Genomic DNA, 21,889 nt, shown 5'->3' on the forward strand with positions numbered 1-21,889 from the left:
CCTGGGTTAATACTAGTAGCAAATCATCTGCTGGCTTTACAAATGTTCTCCTTTCAGGCAGTGTGGCTCAAAGGGGACTTGAACTTGGTGGGAAAAGCATCAGCAATCTTACTTTACTTATATTTATTTGGGGGGTTTTTTGAGGGGAGGGGCTATTAAAATACAGCAATAGCATATTCACACCAGCAGCTTATAATATTAAAACACGATAGCATATTTTTAAGAGCAGTTTGGTGTATAAAGAACTCTTACTGACATCTTCCACTGGACTAACCTTAGATGTTTGGTGATTGTATATGTACTACCTGCTGTATAAAGGTAGAAGATACTTCAGTATTAGTAGAATTTACAAAGTTGATTCCATACATTTTTTTGATGATTGACCCCATGGTTTTATAACAACCATTAAGTCTGCTGTTTGTGGGCTACTGTAGTTTTGTAAATACACCTCTATCCCAATATAACGCTGTCCTCGGGAGCCAAAATATCTTACCGCATTATAGGTGAAACCGTGTTATATCGAACTTGCTTTGATCCACCAGAGTGTGCAGCCCCCCCCCGCCCAGAGCGCTGCTTTACCGCATTATATTGGGTCGCATTATATCAGGGTAGAGGTGTATCTGCATTTTGGTTTGGGCTAGTGAATAGGATAAGAGAATATGGAAAACTGGAAAAATCAAAAGAGGGAGTGGCCAAGCTAGATAGAGAGGCTGAAAGACATCCAGAGGTTTTCATTGTCTTAGTCACCCATGACTGGTTATAGCTAGTGGTGGGCTGATGGCTCATGCTGGGTAGGGAAGAGAGGAAGGAAGTGGATTTAGTGGAAAATTGATTGCATCTACTTGGGTTCTTTCCAGCTGAATCCTGAGTTAAGTACATTCATCCTGAACTAATCGTTAGGGAGAGTTGGCTGAAACCTCACATACTTTTTAAAGAAAAGAATAGTATTAAAGAAACAATATCCTTATTGTACTTGAGTGCCAAAAGAAGTGAGAATACTATCAGAGTCTTACCTATGCAGCTCTTTATTCTATGTCTTGAAAGTTGAATGTTTTTTAGTTTTAACATAACCTCAGAATATCGTCCAGAAAGGTGAAGACTGGATTTTTTTTTTTCACAGAAACTTGAGCATGGTCCATTTTAGAGGACAGTTTTCTGATTTAAAAAAAACTTCAACTCTCTTTTTGTTGCTCATAAAATATGTTTGTTTAAGATAGTTGTCAGTCATTTTTGACCCAGCAAAACACACAAAAAAGATGATCAGATAGATATCAAAGATCATAGGCCAGATTCTGCTCTCATTTACATTAGTATAAATCTGGAATAACATCACTGGCTTCAAGAGAGTTACTCCAGCTTTACACCAGTGTAAATAAAAGAAGAGTTTGTTCTGTTGTTGCTGAGCTGGCAGACTGCGGTCTGTTTCCTAAAATGTAGTAATAAATAATTGACTTAGTAGTAAATATTCTGTAACTAAGAATATGTGTTTCTGAAAGCTTGTACATTGTTTTACTGTTCCGCTGTTTGTCGTGATACTATTTCAAAAGTTTATCAGGGTGTTGAAGCTTTCCTAAGCTTCCTTAACCATTTCGGTTTCAGATTGGTCTGAATGAGAATGCTCTTCGTTAACAAACCACTCTATCAATATTCTCAAAGGCTCTTTTGTGCTCAGCTATTGCTGTGGTGTCCCTTCTTCCTCTGCTTCACTATCCCATGTCACCATGGTATAAGATGGGTCCTGACAGAGGAAGGGAGTGGGAAGGTAGCTGGGAGGCTGGTAAGAAAATTGCTTTGCCTTTACTATGAGAATCAAAGCAATTGGCTTGAGTGACAAAGTCCCTGGTGAATCTGGGAAGCCTCTATTCAGATTCAGGGTTGAGTATTTCACACTATTAAGAACTTTCTATCTGCTTTGTTAAGACCTCTTAAACTGGGGCTACGTCTACACTACAGCATAAAATCGAAATTACTAAAACCGGTTTTATAAAACCGATATTATAAAATCGATTTTATGCGTCCACACTAGGGCACATTAATTCGGTGGTGTGCGTCCATGGTCCTAGGCTACCATCGATTTCCGGAGCGATGCACTCTGGGTAGCTACATTAAAGGAATGAGACCAATAACTTCGATTTCCGTTCACACTAACCCTAAATCGATATAGTAATATCGATTTTAGGGTTACTCCTCTCGTTGGGGAGGAGTACAGAAATCGATTTTAAGAGCCCTTAAAATCGATTTAAAGTGCCTTGTAGTGTGGACGAGTACAGAGTTAAATCGATTTAACGCTGTTTAAATCGATTTAACTGTGTAGTGTGGACCAGGTCTGGGAAAGGATCGCCACCCTCCATGCTGGCAGAACTTTGCCTATGGGAATGGACAAATGCAGAGCTTCAAACAGTGTCACGCACTGAAGTGTGTGGGGTGCTTGAGTCTAGCTCACAGCTGCAGTCCCAAGTCAGTGGCTGGCAAAGTGCAGCACTGCATCATTAGGTCTGTTGTTGCTGGAGATTGTCAATACCTCCTTTCAGGATGGGAAAGGGTTTACATCAGTTAATGAAATAATGGCTGGGGTATTGGTTGAGAATCTCAGCCGTCATTGTCTTGTTGCTGATGTTCTATTTTGTGGAAATGAGAATTGAGTACTGAGACAGTGACAGAACTTCTGGCCACACCTGGGATCTTCAGATGTGGTTGTCCTCTTCCTATTTGGTTTTACACATATATACGACACAAAGACTGTACTGGGTGTGTTGGCTGCTGATCTCTTTCTGGATATGACTCAAATAAAGTGTTCATACTGATTCGTTTAGATTTGTCAGCAGCAGCTTTTGATGCCATTGATGGTGAGGAGTTGACGCACGTAAGTTTGCTGGCAGGAAGAAAGCAAGCTTTTTCTTGTGCAGATCTGTTCTTGTCTCAGAGGACTCAGAGGGTAGTTTTGGGCAATTGCCTTCAGAAATCTCTGTTGCAGCTTGCCACAAGATTTGGTCATGTCCACCCTGTGTGCACAGCGTGTATATAAAATCTTAGCAGAGAGTGAGGTGGTCTGGGGTGCAGAGCCTTCAGAGTACAGAGTATGCAGGTGACGCTCTGCTCCTTGTCTTTATTTCGTCAGATCTGCTGTTGATCAGATTTGTCATTGTCTAGACGAGCCCAGTTGTGCTGAGAGCTAGCTAGTTTGAGGTTCGATTTAAGTGACAGAGAGGTGATGTTAATAAACTGGGGGAAGGAACTGGAGGCCATGCGGGAGCCACCTCAGCTGAGAGAGTTTGCAACATGGGGCTGTGTTGGCTCCTGAGCTGATTCTGGCTATTCAGATAGCAAACAGGGACCAAGAGTGCTTGACTAGAAGGTTGCAACCTTTTTCTTTGGATAGAGACCTACTGCAATAGTCACATTGAGGGTGGATTATAGCAGTAAACTGTATATGAAGGCCACTTGGAAACTTCATCTAGTGCTGAATAGCAGTATTCCCCACAGGGAGCACATACATGAAGTGTAAAAGCTTTGGGGCAGAGGCTACTTTTCAGGGCTGTCTGCACAGCGTTTAGCAAGACTCCTGACTGAGGCTCCGAGGTTCTATCGCAATACCAATACCGGTTACATCTGTGCTCTGTGGTTTGCACGCGCTTCCACTCAGGTTTGCGTCCAGTTCATTTCCAGGTGCAATTCAAGGTGTTGACTTTGACTTACAAAAGTCTAAATAGTTTGGGTCATGGCTTATCCCTCTAGGACACTACAGCAGCTGCGATCAGTTGGTGTGCTTGAACTAAGAGCTCCCATGTTAAACGGAGGGGGCTGGTGACTGGGCATTATCAATGGGAGCAGGGAGGTCGAGAGGTGAGGCGGAGTTTTATTTCCTGAGTCTGGCAGGCTGGGAAAGCACCAGCTTGATTTTGTTTGTAGTTTTGATATAAAATCAACATGTACTCAGATGTTGGGTGGTGTGGCAGTATATAAGACAACCCCTTAAACTCCAGCATGTAGCGGGTTACAGGGAAAGCCCAGATTCCCTGTCTGTCACATGGGTGATAGGGCAGGGCTATGAAAGCAAAGGGAAAGCTGCTGTAGTGGGAGCTTCCTAGTGGGGGAGGAGTATCCTCTCCCGGATTGCAGAATGCTGGAAAAGGCTCTGGTGGTTGTTACCAAGTGTTCTGACTTGCTTTGCCTTTGTCTTAATGTGTCTTCTGTGGTGTTAATATTAATTAATGTCTTCTGTGTTATTAATAAAGCTGGCCCTGTGGAAAGGGACCTGAATTGAACTATAGTTTGAGGCTTTTTTTTTTTTTTTTTTTGCCTTTCTCAGCCAGTGTATCCCCCTACTAGCATACAGCCGGCTTTATGGATAAAATAAATAGCTATTAAATCAACTCAGGCTGTTACTTCTCAGTTGTAAAACACATGCTTGACTTAAATTTTATAAATTCTTTTTCAATATAAGTTCTTCCGTTTAAGATCCATGGAAATAATTTATGTCCTCCGCTGGAAACAAAGGGTAGAATAGACTGGATAAATACATAAGAAGGAGAGAAAGGAAACATCTGCCAAATTTTCAGCTTCTCGCATTGCATGAAAGATTGAAAATGTCTCTTGGTTTCATAATGTACCTATAACGACGTTCTTCCCCCACCTAAGGGCCACAGAGTTCCTTCTTGTCCCAATAGCATTGCATTAGTTTGGTTTAATAACGTGACTAGAGCGTAGGAAAGGGAGAGAGAATTCCACATGAAAGCAAACAATGTACTATGGCTATTTCTGCGCTGCCAAAAATGGTGGGCTTTTGCAGGAAGATAACCGCCGTGTGAGAACTGTCTCGCTGTATGATCCTAGTGGAGACAGCGCGCAGGCAGTTTTTATCACGATGTAGCTAGGCGAAGTGAACACTATACTGCCCACCAGGGTTTGACTTGGCCTAATTACATTGTGGTCACTAGCATGAGGTAAAATCCTGGTGAAAACAAGACAGTTTGTTGTTTTAAAATGTTAGCGCATCAAGGTAAATCCTAGGGGGAGCATCTGGTTGACCAGTAATGTGTTAATACTACAGCCCCCTTGTCTTCACTTGGATTTTACCATGCGCCTGCATGGTAAGAACTCAGCTTTGTTCCTACTGAAGACCAGATTTGCCTTGGGGGAGCCCCTCAGCAGGTGTAAATTGTCATGGCTCCACTGATGTGTTAGCAGAGCTGTGATCGTTTATACTGGCTGCAGCTCAGCCCGGATGTAGACTCAGGTACACCCTGCAAAGTGGGTGTGGAACACCATCATTTTCTTGTGGTAGGAGTTATCAATCACTTTGCACAGCTGAAAATTACCACACACAATGCAGGGCAATGGACAGTTAGGCCAACAGGCCATACATTGAATTTTGTTCTAAATAATTTTATACTTTTGTTTACACCCAGATCATGGTGTGGACAAACCACTAATGGACAGAGAGACAGAGAGCCCAGATAAACTTCTGACCCACTAAGGAAGACTGGCTTGATGTAAAGATACAAAATGAATCTTGCTTTTGTAATAGCTATACAACCACAAAATCAAAATTAATCTGCAATTCTGACATAGAGACATTAAAATAATGTTAATTATAGGTGGCAGTCTGAATATTTGAGTACATTAAATTCAGAATTTTAAAAAACATGATTTAATATTGTAACTCGAATATGTTTGCTATGATTGTCCTGCATGAATTTTTTTTAAAAAAAAATCCTACTCTTTCTATCTACCTGATGATTTTTTATTAGAATTTGTTCACAAGTTCTGAATGCTCTTTCCTGAAAGAATCTATGTAAAGGGAGAAAACAATACACATCCTGTACTCCACCTTCACAGGCCTCTAGCGTTCGATGCCACCTTTTGTTTGCAAGAGTTTAAATTTCAAATAAAATCCCAGCATTCTTTTGAAAAAAAGGGAACGGCCTCTCCCCTGCTTAGATTGTCAAATCCCAGACTAGGCTGAAATTGAATAGGGCAAGTCAGTGACCTCAGTCAGAAAGAATGTTGCTTATTTACGTAGGGCTTCTGCTATTTTAGCAGCAAACCTTTTCTTCTGAAAAGACAATGTATACTGTTTTGTGTTTATGGCCAAGTAAGGAGCTTGTCCATTTGAGATTTGCATGGTAATAGCCTAGTAACTTAATATACAGCATCCTCAAAAATAGCAATGTAAGACTTCGTTTTGTTTTAATCAACTCAAATATTTTGAAAAAGAGCTCTACAAAAGTTCTCTGTGAAACTATGCTGCTCATATGTTGGGTTTTGTTTTTTAAATAGCAAAGTTACATTTAGTTCTTTCTTTATTAGACATCAAGGCAGAGCTCTGAAATATTTTGCTGCATCTTGTTGCTTGGGGCGGGTGGCATTCCTTCAGTCTGGAACCAGAAAAATGTGTGTATACACACACCAGGCATTTTTCCTGAAATAATGAAAGATCTTTACAACCATTCGGGCCTGTCAGATGGGCCTGCAATTCCAAATGTTTTTTTTAAAGTGTGTTGCTCCATAGATCGTAACTATGAGGGACTATTGTATACATGAAGCACACATTTAGGATCCGATCCTGCATTCCTTGAAATCAGTGGGAGTCTGTGTGTGAAAGGAATGCAGGATTGGATCCTAAAACAGGGGAGCAAAATTCTGTGCCAGATTTATTTGAGAAGAAGGATACAGCACATCCACAGTAGCCACTTTTCAGTGTTTCAAATTTCAACCGGCTGAAGCCTGTGAAAAGTGGCTTCTGCCAACATACAGTATCTTCTTTTCAAAGGAATTTGGCACTTATTTTTTTTCCCTTCCTGAAATAAGCGAAAGCCCTAGAAATTCACCCTTCCCTGCACAAAGCCTGAGCAATCAAGCTTGGTGATGGGGGGTGAGGAGGGGGAAGAGGGAGGGAGACGAGGGAGGGAGACCTATAGGGGCACCGTGATTGCACTGCAGGCTATGAGCTAGGCTAACCCTTGCTGATGCCGTCCACGGCCCAATATGGGGTTGGTTTGTTGGGTTTTTTTCACCCACTGGATCCTTGTAATTCTCCCTGCTTTGCCGCCACCCCTGTGAAGCAGCATTCACATTGCTACTGGGTCTTGTGCAGGTCCTCTGCAGGGGACTGAATGTGCCTCCCAAGGTTAACAAGTCATATGAGTGCAAAAGGGCCCAAAGCAGGTTTATAGCTTCCTATCCGTGGCATGGGGTAAAGCAGTGGAGAGCCCGCCCTCCCCCCTGAAAATCTCCATGGCAGATGTCCACAGCTAAGCCCAGAGGGAGGAATGTGGATGTGTAGGCCACAAACCCACAGGCAAGTTTAATAGAAACTCAAAAAGATATTGAGTCTTTTTGTTTCCTCTTGGCACTTCTGTAATTTTACACACAGGGTGAATTGTTCTTTTCTTAAGACAGTAAAAAAAAAAGCGGGCCTCCTGGATGAGACCCGTCTACTACGTTTTATCCTAGGGTAAATTTAGAGATGAGGAACAGATCCCTTGATATTGATGAGTTTGTTATTGTTTAATAAATAGTGTTGCCAACTATCTTGTTTCTATTGAGTGCTTGTGGTATTTGGAGTTTTATATAAGGCCCCAGCTCTTGCGATTACCTGAGAATCTCAGCTTCCATTCCTTTTTTAAAGCAACTTTCTAGCTGCCTGGATGCAGAAAAAAGATTGAAAATGTGACCCTAAACCTGAAGGCAAATAAAAAATACCCAACACTTATTATTTTTATTATTTGTAAAAGTCTCATATTTGAGGTCTACCTCATGATTTTTGAATACTTGAGGTTGGCAGGACTGGTACCATAGGAATGCATGATGCCTTACATAGCAAGTAAAGATATAGTCCCAGAGGGTGATTCGTTTCTGCCATTCAAAAAGGGTGGCTGGCAGGATGAAATCAAATTATACATTAATTCTCATAGTACAACTATAAAATCTTGCTCCTATATATATCCCCCTTTTGACCCTGTGAGAGGTAGCGGGAATGACCCTCTTGCTCCTTCACGTGTGTCAAAGAGCACACATTCTAAGGCACCGAACCTGGTGCCCATGCTGAGCCCATATGCTGTTCAGACATTGTGTAGGAGTCTAAAGGAGACACAGTGGACTGGGGAAGAATTCCCCTAGCACAGGGCCAATTTACTGTTCTCCTGTGTTGGTCCAGCATGGTGGACAGAAAGATCATAGAATATCTGGGTTGGAAGGGACCTCTGGAGGTCATCTAGCCCACCCCCCTGCTCAAAGCAGGACCAATCCCCAGACTGATTTTTGCCCCAGATCCCTAAATGGCCCCCTCAAGGACTGAACTCATAACCCTGGGTTTAGCAGGCCAATGCTCAAACCACTGAGCTATGCATCCATCCCTGTTTGTAGTGCTCAGTGCTTTACGGATCCTGCACTACAGAGGTAAGGCTGTTCTAAGTTAGAGCAGCCCTATACTAATGCCAGGGGTCATTTTGACACAAAGGTTGGCACCTCTTCCTGGGCTGCACCTTCTGGGCTGAGTCTCCCAGGACAGACAGCAAAGAATCTGGCCCCAAGATTACAATGGAAATGCTAATAGAACTTTAGATTGGACTCCACATATATGCTGCTATTAGTGTAGTCCAGAGTCAGTGTGCAGCACTCCAGAGCGTTGCTTCTCTCTTTTGAGTCAGATGCAGTGTAGTCAGTTATCTACTGCTACAAATTGGCTGTGTGTGTATGTTTACATGTCCGGTTAGCATGCACACCTTCAGATGTCACCAAATGCAAATGCTAGTATGAAACCTATAATGATACTCAGGAGCGGTGCCAGGGTTTTTGGTGCCCTAGGCACAGGGCCAGCTCGCCAGTCCTGTGGCTCCAGTGGACCTCCCGCAGGTGTTCCTGCAGACAGTCCGCTGGTCCCGCAGCTCTGGTGGACCTGCCTCAGGTGTGTCTGCGGATGCTCCACCAGAGCCGCGGGACCAGCGGAACCTCCGCAGGCCCACCTGCGGGAGGTCCACCGGAGCAGTCTGCCGCCCTCCCAAATCCTGGAGCCCTAGGCGACCACCTAGGTCGCCTAAATGGAAGCACCGGCCCGGATGATACTGCCCTAACATCATTCATTACAAAGATGACATCTTAAGCTGTTAACCAGCAATTGGATCCATGTTTTACATTGCTCAATAAAACAAATATGCACAATTCATTTATCAGTCAGGCATGAGAAACCAGGAATTACTGTGTGCCTGGGAAGTCTTGTGAGTCATGAATCAGAACTCTTAGTGGTTGTATCCCTCAGAGAGGTGTGGTAATTCCATGTCTAGTGAAGTGGAAATTATAAAATAAAATTAATAGTGGAAAGATGCCTACTAAAAATGCATCATTACATCTTGCATCAGTATCTCATGTTCTCCAGAGGAGTCAGTTATAATTGGACACCATGGTTAAAATCATGGTCTTCTAGCAGGGACTCCTGTAGTTTATAGGTGCAATTTCCAAAGTGCTCAATATAGTCATTCCTCTGCTTCCATTCAGCCGTTGACTTCAGTGGAAGCAGAGTTGGGCCAGTGTTGATACTTTGAGAAATCCCATTCTATACTTCTGGTCATTAGTTGCAACAGGGGCATTGCAGCTGTTCCAACAGAGAAGCCACAGCTCTCCCTAGCACTTCTGTCTGTCTGTCTGTTTGGTTTTTTTTGTATTGCTGACAGTGCAGAAGCTCTCTGGGTGACTAGGGGAATGCATGATGCCCTCTTCTGGAGAAATGGTATTAGAACTTTAGGTTCAGGGAGTTCGCTGCCAGCTTTGTGCACAGACCCACACAAGACAAGAGTATTCCTTATATTGTACCTTCAGACAACAGGAACAAGAGGTGAGGATTTCGCTTTCTGCATAATAGTCCAGGTTGGTAACTTTAACAATTGACATTTATAATCAGATTTGCTTTAATTAGGGAGCACATCTGACTTCTGACTGTTCATCACACCAGGATGTGCTAATTAGATTTTCTGAGCAAAATATAGGCGGTTTGTTCCACCCAACAGTAACTTTAGATTGTGAGGAGTGTGGCCATGTGTTTTCTTCCAAATGGATAGATAGTGTTGGAGGTGTGTCGTGTTGTCCAGGGGGCTGAAGTTTAGATGCATGACATTCCCATTATTTGGAAAGAGTGGTGTCTTCTTAACCAACATTAGTCAGGCAAACAATTCAGGCTTTTCATATGATCTCACTCATAGCATGACAGTAGTCAATTATTATAATTCCCAAAACATGCATGTTTTTACTCATGAAAAAAATTTACACACATAATAATATTTAACACTTCTAAATTTCAAAGCACTCTACAAGTAGTAATTAGGCCTAATAACAGCCCTGTGACCCAGGGAGCTATTACTACCCCCATTTCACAGGAGAATTTGAGTCGCTGGGCCAAATTCTGATTTCAGTTACTGCCCCACTAAGGCCATGTCTACACTTACAAGATTAAAGCAGCACAGCTGTACCGATACAGCTGTGCCACTGGAAGAGCGCTCATGTAGCTGTGTTTTGCTGATGGAAGAGAGCTTTCAATGAGCAGTGATAGCTGTGTTTGGTAGGACAGCATTTCCTGCTGACATAGAGCTGTGCACATGACTGCTTGTGATGGCAAAACATATGTCACTCGGGGGTGTGGGGTTTTTTCACATCCCTGAGCAGCAGAAGTTTTGCCAACATAAGTGCTAATGTAGATGTGGCCTAAGAGTTTGTGACTTAATAAAGGCAACTTAACATTTACACTGAACAACTAGCGCATTGCTGGTAACAGGTTTTCCCTTCCTAAATGGCACTGAAAATGCTTTATCTACTAGCATAGAGGGGACTGGACAATTTTCAGCAGAGTTACAAAAAGCTTCATTGAGACCTACTGCAACTAGGTCTCAATCACATTTTGTTTCATTAGATCTAGATCATGCTTTCCGTAACAGTATTAAAAACAGTTTTGTCCCATCTCTGCTAACAGTTTGACTGTTGTCCACACCAGGTGAGGTGTGGGGAAGTCAGGAGGGAGCAGGGGCTGATGGTGTCAACAGTAGATAATCTTTTTTTTTTTCATTTTTTACTTTATATCAGTTTTCTGTTTTATTTATGTACATCTGTTATATCAGATTTACTCCCGAGCCATAAGTTTTCGCTTCTTTGGCTTCTTTTGAGAGACCTTTTTTTGTCTGAGCAACTTCCTCTTCTGGCTTTGGAACAATCTGCTCCTTCTCAGTGAGGATCATCTCAGTACGACAGGGGGGAGCTCATGTAGGGGTTGATATGACCGTGAGCTCTGCAGGTACGCCCGTGCATTTTGGGGGCCTTGTTGACCTGAATGTGCTCAATTACCAGAGAATCCACATCAAGACTCTTGAGTTGAGCATTACTCTCAGCATTTTTGAACATGTGCAGTAGGAAATCTGAACTCTTTTTAGGCCAACAGCCCCTGTGTCCAAACCCAGTGCTTGGCCTGAGGGCATCTGACTAGGCAGTCTCTTTGGGTAGGTCTACACTGCAAGTGAACGTGTGTTTGTAGCATGGGTAGGCATAGCCACACTAATCAAAGTAGCACGGGTAACAATGGTAGTGTAGATATGGTGGCTCAGGCTTCAGCACCTGCTAGCAATCAGACTGCATATCCAGGCACCCTGGCAGCTTGTACTCTGGTAGATAGCCTGCGATAAAGTCCATGCCACTATATCTATGCTGCTGTTCTTACCCAGGCTAGCGAGATTAAAGCGACCGCAGGTATGCCTACCTGCACTGCAAACAGGCTGCGTCCCAGGCTGACCTGTTGTTTTTCTGGTACTGGGCAGGTGTGAAGCTGAGAGTCACTTCCTCTGTGCTGTTGAAAACTGGTCAGACAAGGTAGACATGCCAGGGTCTTTATCCAGCTAAAACCACAGAAGGAGGAAGGAAGCCCTGTGTTTATGAAACACAACTGTAGTGATGGTACAGAAAGTCCTACAAGCAGCTGTGGACTCTAGGCCAGGCCTTTTATTATAACTGATTTAGTGATCTGTCTGCATGTTGCTTCTGGTTTTATCAGTCTCTGACTTTTAGAAAGTGGTTACGATACACTGCAAAAGAGGACAGTAACCTGCAATGAGACACACCGATATAGTCATTGGAAGGGGAAACTGAGCAGCTATTTTTTGGACTAATAGTTGTTGACTTTTTGAAGCTTAATTGTACTGAATTCAGTTATTCAGGACAGTGAATGGAATGCACATCATTGCTTATTTTTCTGAAACACACATGTAGAGACCAAAGTTCTGTAGCAGTTTGTGGTGTTTGGATGATAACTTCTTGTTTGTGAGTTAAGTATTATATTATCCTTGACCAAATAAACTCCTCCAAAGTAAAAGTCTTGTTAGGCTTATTAGTTATTATTAAGAATTCTGATTACCAGCTGAGGAAGCATTATGCTATTCATATGTTATGTGAGCTTAAGCAAGTCGCTTCATCTCTGTGCCTCAGTTTTCCCATCTGTAAAATGGGAGCACTGTGAGATCTAGCGATACAAGATGCTATATAAAAATCTGAGTTAAAATCATGTTTAGAAATTGACATTTTGTATTACATCAGCTGTATGAAAGGGGAGGTTGAGGTGGCCATCTTTGTGGGCATATGGAACGGTAACTTCTGAGAGCAGTGTCTAATCAGGTTGCAAGGGATTTAATGCTGTACAGTTGGTGAAAACTTGCCACTAACGATCGAGTTTTCCTGTGCTCTGGTTTGCTGAAGCTATATTATTTCACAGGGCAACTAGCAGCCAGTCAAGTGCTCAGTAAAAGAAGTGCATTTGGGGTTTTTTTGGCTCAGTTTGTTCTGGGTCACATCATGCTCCCTCCTCTGCAGTTCTGGAGAGTCCTGATGCAGTGGAACTGCTTCAGTTGTGTTTTGCTACAGGAAAAAAATTGGGATTGGGTTTGGGGACTCTCCATGGAGCTGTGCTCTGCAGAGTCCAGGCTTTGGCACTTCACTGCCTGGGCTGCTGGTAACAGTGACTGTGAGTGTAGGGGGGGCAAGAAAGAGAGAATGACCATTTAAAATAGTAATGTGAGTTTTCTGCGCCGGCTCACAGGTTTGGGCATCCTTGTGTGTAATATGGGAATGTTACTTAGTGGACAAGCAGAAGCCCCTGGCTGTAGTGAGTCCACTTTATTCCTACCATCTGAAAGCAAGGACGTGGCAGGTACTTATGCCCACCAGCTCTCAGTCACAGGGTGTGCACAACCATGTCACCCTGTCAGGAACCACCCAGCAGCTCTTTTTTTGGTATTAGATCTGTGACTGCCACTTGGCTGTGAGCTGGGTAACACAGTCTGGGCAGACAACAGCGTTTGAGTGTTTTGCTGTCCTTCAAGAGCCTTTGTAACTCCCTGCCAGTCCCTTCCACCCCCGTCTTCCCAGTGACTACGGATGAACGCATGCTTCCTGCTCCTGGGCCCACAGTGGGTGTAACTCCTCCACAAGCTGGCACAAGCCACATGTGTTTAGGGGCAAGGCAGAGGATTGGCAAAAACACTTTTTTAGAATGAGCCAGAGTGACCCTTCAGGAGACCCATGGAAACCATGGTTTGATGTTGCCTTGATCCCAGTGGCTTGTGTGAATAAGGGATAATACGGATGGTGGAGGAGTACAGTGTATGAGGCAGTAAAGAGCTTTACTAGGTGATTAAAGATGCAAGCGAAATAGAGAGTTTCATGTTACCACAAAAATCATTTTTGTCATGCTTTGTGTGGTTTTGAAAGCGGGGAGGGGAATGGGATGTAACCAGTGCCTCCTTGTTCCCTGACCTCAGGCTGAGCTCAGGACTCAGGTGAGTAATTGTCAGGATGAGTGGTAGGGATGTGAGAGAAGGAGTTGCGTGGAAAGGAACAAGGCAGCTGCTCATGTAGTGCTGTGTCCTGTCAGCACAGATTTGTGTGCCATTTACAAGGGGATACAGTGAGATGTGGCTGGGCTGTGATTGGCTGAGATCCTTGCCTTGGCAGATGGTGACACAAGTAGGGTACTGTCTCTTTTACACAAAGCAAGCACATTGGCCTGAAAAAGTTTCTAAGGCAGGTGACTGGAGCCTGAGTGGTTGCAGTGATTCGGGTTTTTTGTCCCTGGAGGGTGAATGCACTTGGATCACTAAATTTTGGGAGTGGGCTATGAGATGGCCAGCTGGATTGGCGATGCTGTTGCAAAGGAAGAAGGGGACAGCAACTGATGGGATGAGGAGCAGGCACTAGGGCTCCAGGAGCCAAGTCCCTTATCTTGAGGGGTCAGGTAGGGTGGAAGGAGGGTTCAGGCCTGGATGTGGCTGCTGGAGGAGGCATGGAATAGGGGAGGAGGGAGAGCAGTGACAGCTGTGCCCTGGCTTCTCAGGGCAAGGATAGGAAGCCGGTTTCAGGGAATGACGAGGCTCTGGGCGGTGGGGAGAACATGCCAGGGAGAGGTATCTGGGAGCCACCTCTGCAACCAGAGCAGAGAGGCAGGTTGGAGGGTTACAGCAGCCAAGCCAGGATGACCGGGGAGAAGACACGGATCACTGAGAGTGGAGAGTTGTGGGAGGTGACATAGGGAGAGAAGGACAGCTCTTACACCTGGGCACACCCCCAAGAGGCAGCATGTTCACCCCTTACATGGCACACAGTCACTAAAGGGTTAAATTTCAGATGATCACAAGGAGAGCTAACCAATAGATAAGACTGCTCTAAAGAGCCTATTGCTGTCACTCAGACCAATGGTCTGTGTGCTCACAGTGGTGATCTTCCAAATTGCTGCCTGCCTGTTCCCAAACACCATAGTACATCTGCTGCAGGTTGCATTTTGAGTGAGGATCTATAGGACTCAGTTCACATTGAGAACCCAATTTCAAAGGTCATTTGAATTCACACACACATGCCGATTGAGTAACTGCACTCAGTCAAGAGCCTCGGTTTGTGCACACAGGCAGAATCAGGTGCAGTGACAGTGCACACACTTTAACACATGTACTCCTTTGAAAAATTGTCCCTTAACACTCCTGTAAATGGTCCTCTTGAGGGTCTATCTACTGAACAGTAATCTGGCTGAAGGTTTATAAGTCAGTCAGATAGTGCAATGACTTTGTTTCCATGAATGGACCCATTTTACAGAAGGAACTTTAAACACAAGTGTCCACCTACCAGTAGCACTAAGAGACAGCAGCTTGTGAGAGTTACACTTCAGGAATCTGTATTGAAAGGAAACATTTCCTTTGGCTATGCTAATAAACCCCCAGACAACCACATACAGCATGTGATTACCCAAAAGTGTCAGCTCAGGTCCAAATGTCTCTGTGCCATACATAGTTTCCCATGGTCAGAGCACAGCAGCAGTTTCTAAAAGACACTTTTAAACATTTAAAATTAATCACATTTTCCTCAATGTTGTTTAGAAAAACTATAAAGATTTCTCCCCTCCTCCTCAATTGCATTCTGCTAACTGAGTCTCCAGTGAACAGCCCTCAGATTTAAACTCTTGGAGGCTGGTAGCCATGTTTATGGTGGAGCACCTCACCTCTGGAACTTACTCTTTTTCTGGGTCTGTGAGTATCCAAGTTTGTTCCTTTCGGGTGAGGGGAGGAATTGTGCATGTTTTACAGAATAAAAGTGGTTTCAGTATATATAGTTAGTGTATTCGAAGAGCATCATCATTGGCCTGTAAGCATAGGGTACCTTGCATTGTTCATAGGTCGGTGGGTTCAATCACGTTGTTGTGCACTGCAAATGGCTTCTTGTGTGTGGCTCTTAACAGGGCATATTGCCATCTCTTTACCCAAGCTACTGCCTCTTAATGGTTTGATGGGCACACTAGAATGGGTGGTAGCTTGGGCCAGATAAATCCCTGGTGATGAACAAAGTTCAGTGGCGAGGAGATGAGTTACAACAGGAAGAGTTTGGCTCCTTTGGCCTGATTTGTCTCTTATGCACACAGGTTTTGACACTGAGATAACTCCTGATTTATGCCTGTGTGAGAGAGAGAGAGAGGAGACTTAGACCCTTTGTGTCTAAGTGACTGGTTGTGGGTGTTTTGAGTTCCTATATATCTCGGTTTTTGTTGAGATTAATCTGAAGCCTGTCCTATATTTTTAAACTGTAAAGAGGTCCAGAGTTCATATTGATGAACACACATTATAAATACAATTAAACTGCTACTATAATATAGTAAGCCCTCAAAGGTTGAAATTGAGATCTGTTTCCGTCCTCTATCACCTGTACATATTGCCAGTTTAAGGTGCTTGTGGGTGTTAATAAAATGTTCTCAGTTTTTCAAGTTAGTTAAGATGCTTTTGTTTCTAATTTCTTATACTGGGATCTGAAAGTCAAGCTGGATTCCATGGCCAGTAATAAAGATCCTGCAGTTAGAAGTTAGCTGTCAATTTTATTGATGATGAACAATCCAGACCACTCTCAGTTAGCTGCATTGGCACAGACATGATAAGAGGAGCAAATGCGATGGCCACCATCTTGGCTGACACACCAGAGATTGAACCTGGAACTTCAAAACTAAAACTAAGAGCTACTACAGCTTGAGCTAAAAAGCCACAAGTCTCTAGTAGGTGTGTGTAGCAACTCATAACCTCTATGGAGTGGCACAGCAAGGGACCTATAACATACACTCACCTGTGAGTTTTACAGAAGCCGTTTTGTCAGCAGTATTAGCAGATGCAATTGTGTCTGGGGATGTTATGTAAGAATATGACATTTATTTCATACTTTTCGGACAATAACTGTTCTTTAATAAAAGGAGCATTCAAGCAGTGTGACCCTTACAGGCAAGGATTGTCTCTCTTCTGGGTTTGTAGAATGCCTAGCACAATGGGACCCCAATCTCCACTGAGTACAGAGCACTATCGTAATATAAATATTAGCTAATAATGCAAATGAGAAAAGGGAAATAATGGGGAGGGAGTGCCCCTGAGGTCAAATGTTGAACATATCATTCTTGATGGTGTTCAGTACATCATCTGTTTAAAAAAAAACCCACATTTGTATTGGAGACTCTTGCTATGGAAATGGAGTACAAGACTCTGACAGTAAAATATTTTACTAACAGGGAGAAGACTGCGAGGAAAAGCCTTCTACAATGTCAATGGTAAAGTGTACTGTGAAGAAGACTTCCTAGTAAGTAAGATTTCAGCCTTTCTTCCGTTTGTTTTTAAAAGTGAGCGTTGTTTGTTTGTTTGTTTTTGTGTTGGCTGATATGTAGTGTGAGGCCAGTTAGCCTTTGAGCCTGTCCCTGCACCAACTGAAGTCAGCGGGAGTTTTGCCATTGACTTCAGTGGCAGCAGGATCGGGCCCTTAGTCTGAAGTGGTAGTCATGAAACCAAGTGCATAACTGTCTGTAAATCATCTCACAGTATAAATTACAAGAGTAAACACGAGCTGTTCAAGCTTTGGGGTTGAACTGCAGCAACAAAGCTTGCCAAGCCTAAGCTCAAACTCAAACATCTGGGGAATACCAATCATAACAAGAAGGGAGACTTCTTAGACTGCAGTGTGTCATCACTGTGTACAGTGTTGCTTTATTAAAGGCATAGTTTTAATCACTATTCTGTAACTGTGTGGAGCTGCAGTGTGGTTTGCTGAAAACTGTCAACCATGGAGGAACAACTAATTTTCTCTCAATAGACCCAGTGACTTTGCAAGTGCTGTATGCTATTAGGGGCTGATTCATGAAAAGAAAAATGGAGCTGCTGAGCTGTGTTCCAAAAATACATTTGTTCAGTTAAGGGGAGGATTCTACAAGTAATTCAACGGACAGAAAATGATTTGGTTGAATGACAGTTACTCTATACGTCATCGAGATTAAGAGGAGATGATGTTTGAGAACTGAAATCAGAGAGGAGTGTCAAATGTTTGCTTACAGGTTAGCAAATGAAAGAATCAATATGTTGAATTTACAGCATCTGGCTCCCTATTTATTGAAACAGCAACATCCTTTTGGAGGCTTAGTGTCTGAGGTTACCCCACATCCATATGTCATGAGGGTATTAATATCTTCACACAACCTCAAACAATGCTTGTCCCACACCAAAAACTTTAACTGACAGTTCCAGGGCTTCAAGTGCATTTCTCATCAGTGCAGCCCATAAAAATCAAGGAAATCTCTGGTATAGGAATCATATCTACCTTCATACCTACCTGTACACACCCCTAGTCCCATCCTATGTGTCACCAGAACTAGAACCGGTTGAAAAAAGGTAACTATATTTTGCAAAAAAATTTCAAAAGAAATGAATCTTTTTTCATTTCGTTTGAAATTTTGGTAGGGAAAATCCCATGTGCTCTCATTGCTTTTACTCCTTACCCTCTCTGTTTTCCAGTGGAAGAAGGGGGAGGAAAGTAAAAAAAAAAGTGAGTGAGTGGGATTTTACCACCAAACAAAACATGTCAATATTTTAAAAAAATATAAACAGAATTTCTTTGTTTGATTTTTTTTGGTAAAAAACAGGAAATTCTGGAGAAATCAAAATACTTGTAATTACACTGAAAAGTTTTGCAAAACACCATATTTCAAGTAATTTTTGTTTTAGCTGAAAAATGTTATTCTCTTCCAATAAAACCTACTTCTCCTGCAAGCCAAACACCTGCTTATTCAAATACAAAGACATGCCCTATATTCTGACCTGGTAATTTCTCCTTTAAACAGCCTACAGTTTTTATATTACTCTTTGCAATACCTTCACCTTCCAATCTGCCAGCCTTGTTTTTGAAATACAATGAACTGTTTTCTTAGCACCCCCCACCCTATCCCTCCTCACAATATTATATTAATGATATTCTAATGTATATTATATTAATAATAATAAGCAGTACTCACCTATGTTTTCCAGGGATATTTCTTGCTGCTTATTGCAGCACTCAGCAACTCCTGATCTTGTTGTACAGCGACAAAAAAATAAGGGACTGTTGGCAACCCTACCCTACTTTATGCTTAGGACTGGTTGAAAATTTTCAATTGAGACTGTTATTCAATAGACAATAGGGACTTTGACTAAACAAATTGTGCACAGACGGTGCCTGCTTTCCTCAGAACATTTCAATAATTTGTTGAAAACCTGAGAGCCTTTCAGCTAAAATCCCAGAACTGTTGGTCAAAAACCTTTTTGGTCAAAACTTCTCAGTTTTCAGCAGAAAATCTTTTATTAAGGTTTTAGATAAAAGTTGAACATTTCTGCTGAAACCCCCCTCATCCCCACCATTTTTTGAGCAGCTGCTCTTCCTGCACTCACCCCCACCCTCTGTTCTAGCTACAGGGATCCTGGAATGGGTAGGCTGGCAGCGAACACTCCCTACGAAGCAGAGGTTGTAGGGATCCTAAGGTGAACTCTGGTCCACTCAGGGCATCCCTGAGTACTAGGTTTGTGAAGCTGAAGCATTTACTGATGAGCTCTGACAGGTCTTAAGGTCTTGGCTTGCTGTGTGCTGCCTCGGGAACAGACCTTGGGAGGCTGCTGGGGAGCCAGCGGACACAGTGAAGCTCTGAACCCTTCATTGCCTGTGCTGTAAACCGATTGCTTTAGAAAGAACACATCCTCCAGCAGCTTCCCATGATACAAATCACAACAAGAATGCTGGGAATTGTTTTATTTTATATATATAAAAAATTCTAACCTAGTTCTTTAGTCTAGACTTGCATAACATGGGGCCTAAAGTTTGAAATGCTATAGCTCAGCCATTAATTAGCTGGAGGCAGCTAAAAGAAAGGTGAGGCGGTGAGCCTTTATTTAAAGAAGGAGCCATTTTAACTGCTTCTGACCTCTAAACTATTGAACAGAGTTACTCCTAGCTGCTTAGAAAATCTGGTCATTCCCTTAAGGAGTAAGTGCTATAAGTCTGTAGCCAATATGCAGTGCTTGATCTCCACTGTAGGTACGAATCTCCATGCAGCTTCAACTCTGGATTCCCTCCGGATGTCACCGTAACACTGAAGTAGAGATGTTAGAGACAGGGACACTACTGAAGTATGAGATCATCCAATCCACCTCTCTGCCAATGTGAGATTGTTTCCTACAGTCTGTTTTCTAGTGTTTTGTCCAGTCTAGTTTTAACCATGCCAAGGGAAGGAGCTTCTATCCACCATGCCAATAGCAGATGTTAGTCAGAAATAATCCTATGGGGATGCGTTTGGAAAAATGGTCACATTTAAGGTTTTTAGCTTAAAATGTGTTAGGCTAGATTCTCTGCTACGCCTCTTGCCAGGCACAACACAGATGACCCCCGCTCAGGAAGAGGGTGCCAATCTAACATCCAGAAGCCTCCAACAACTGCCTGCAGGCTGCCCCCCAGCCCAGAACCTGCACAGCCCTCAGTGCTCTGGCCACTCCTCCTCCTATGACAGCATGCCCCCAACCACCCCCAGGCTGGATGCGGGGACAGCAGCAGGGCGACATCTGCCACACTTACGATATTCCTGCACCAGGGAAATTCTCCTTTAGCTCACTGCAGCCCCGTTATGGTCAGAGCTAGAGCAAAAAACCCACTGATCTAGGCCAATTTTTGGCCCCACCCCTCTGTTACAACCATAAAAGACGATGACTGAAGAGCTGCTTTCAGGCTGCCTATATTATAATTCTAGCCATGCCAACAAGCAGTTGTTTAACTTGGGCACCCATGTTCTCACGTGGCTTTTGTCTGCAGTGTGAACAGGATAATATGGTTATAAATCATGTTAGGAAATCCTAGGGCAGCTTCATTGAGCTACAGTGCAGCACTTCTGTAATGGTGTGATCCTGTACAGGTGACAAACAAAATGAGCTGTTGAGCACAGTCTCCTAACTGCATTTTTCAGGGCAGGGACTGTGTCTCCCTCTGTGTTTAGAAAGTGCCTAGCACCCTGTGGCCACAGGTGGAATCCGAATAACAACTCCTCAGCCAGAAAGCCCTGTTCTGACACAGGCTTGTGGCATAGACAACATTTCCATTGATTCCCAGAGGCAGCTGCATGGTCATCAATGTTTCATTGCCCACAGACCCTTAGAAATAGCAATTGTCGCTGCCTCTCGTCTCCCTCTTAGCAAGAGAGACAATGAGGGTCAGCAGGACAGTGATGTCTCCTTGTCACCTGGTGAAGAACCCCTCACAGTCGGATCATGAACCAGAGTGGTGCTATTTTTAACAGAACAGCTTTGAGTTCAGTTCAGTTTTCTGTTTGTGGATCTTAGTAAGACCCTAAAAAACTGATATTCTGTCTGATCTGGGAGAACATATGGCTCTTCTCATAAGAATGTAGGTTTCCCCTGGCATCCTTGGCCACTTCATCCCCTCCTGACGCAGTCATGCAGCAGGATGTACGTTGGCTCTTTCTGCTCCAGAGGCATCTGCATTTCAGTGATGATGCGATTTCTGGACCATATTTTCAGAAGATTTCTGCTCCCATTTAACTAACAACATAGATGTCCAGATTTTCAAAAGAGCTCAGCATACTGGCTGCATATCAGATGCTGAACTCTCTGGAAGTCTGTCCATAAGTGTCACAATGGGAGTTGCTAGGTGCTGAGCATTTTTTGAAAATGTGTCCCATTGTTTGTAAAGCACTTAGAGATCTTTATGGATGAAATGTAGATGTTATCGTCATTATTATTCACTATGAGCGAGTTCCACTGCACCACCAAACCTGAAGGCAGGACATAAGAATGGCCATACTGGGTCAGGCTAAAGTTCCATCCATCCAGCCCAGTATCCTGTCTACTGACAGTGGCCAATGCCAGGTGTCCCAAAGGGAGTGAACCTAACAGGTAATGAAAAAGTGATCTCTCTCCTGCCATCCATCTCCACCCTCTGACAAACAGAGGCTAGAGACACCATTCCTTACCCATCCTGGCTAATAGCCATTAATGGACTTAACCTCCACGAATTTATCTAGTTCTCTTTTAAACCCTGTTATAGT

General features: G+C 43.2%; 1 protein-coding gene across 1 annotated transcript in view; it reads left to right on the forward strand.

Moving 5' to 3' along the window:
• The window catches only part of WTIP (WT1 interacting protein), a 120,568-nt gene that overhangs the window by 70,330 nt on the left and 28,349 nt on the right, over positions 1–21,889 (forward strand). Inside the window, exon 3 of the mRNA XM_050922819.1 lies at positions 17,054–17,121. Coding sequence (XP_050778776.1) covers positions 17,054–17,121 — 68 coding nt within the window. The remainder of the gene's footprint in view (positions 1–17,053; positions 17,122–21,889) is intronic.

The sequence above is a fragment of the Gopherus flavomarginatus genome, chromosome 14 (assembly GCF_025201925.1).
Source record: "Gopherus flavomarginatus isolate rGopFla2 chromosome 14, rGopFla2.mat.asm, whole genome shotgun sequence".
Taxonomy (NCBI): Eukaryota; Metazoa; Chordata; order Testudines; family Testudinidae; genus Gopherus; species Gopherus flavomarginatus.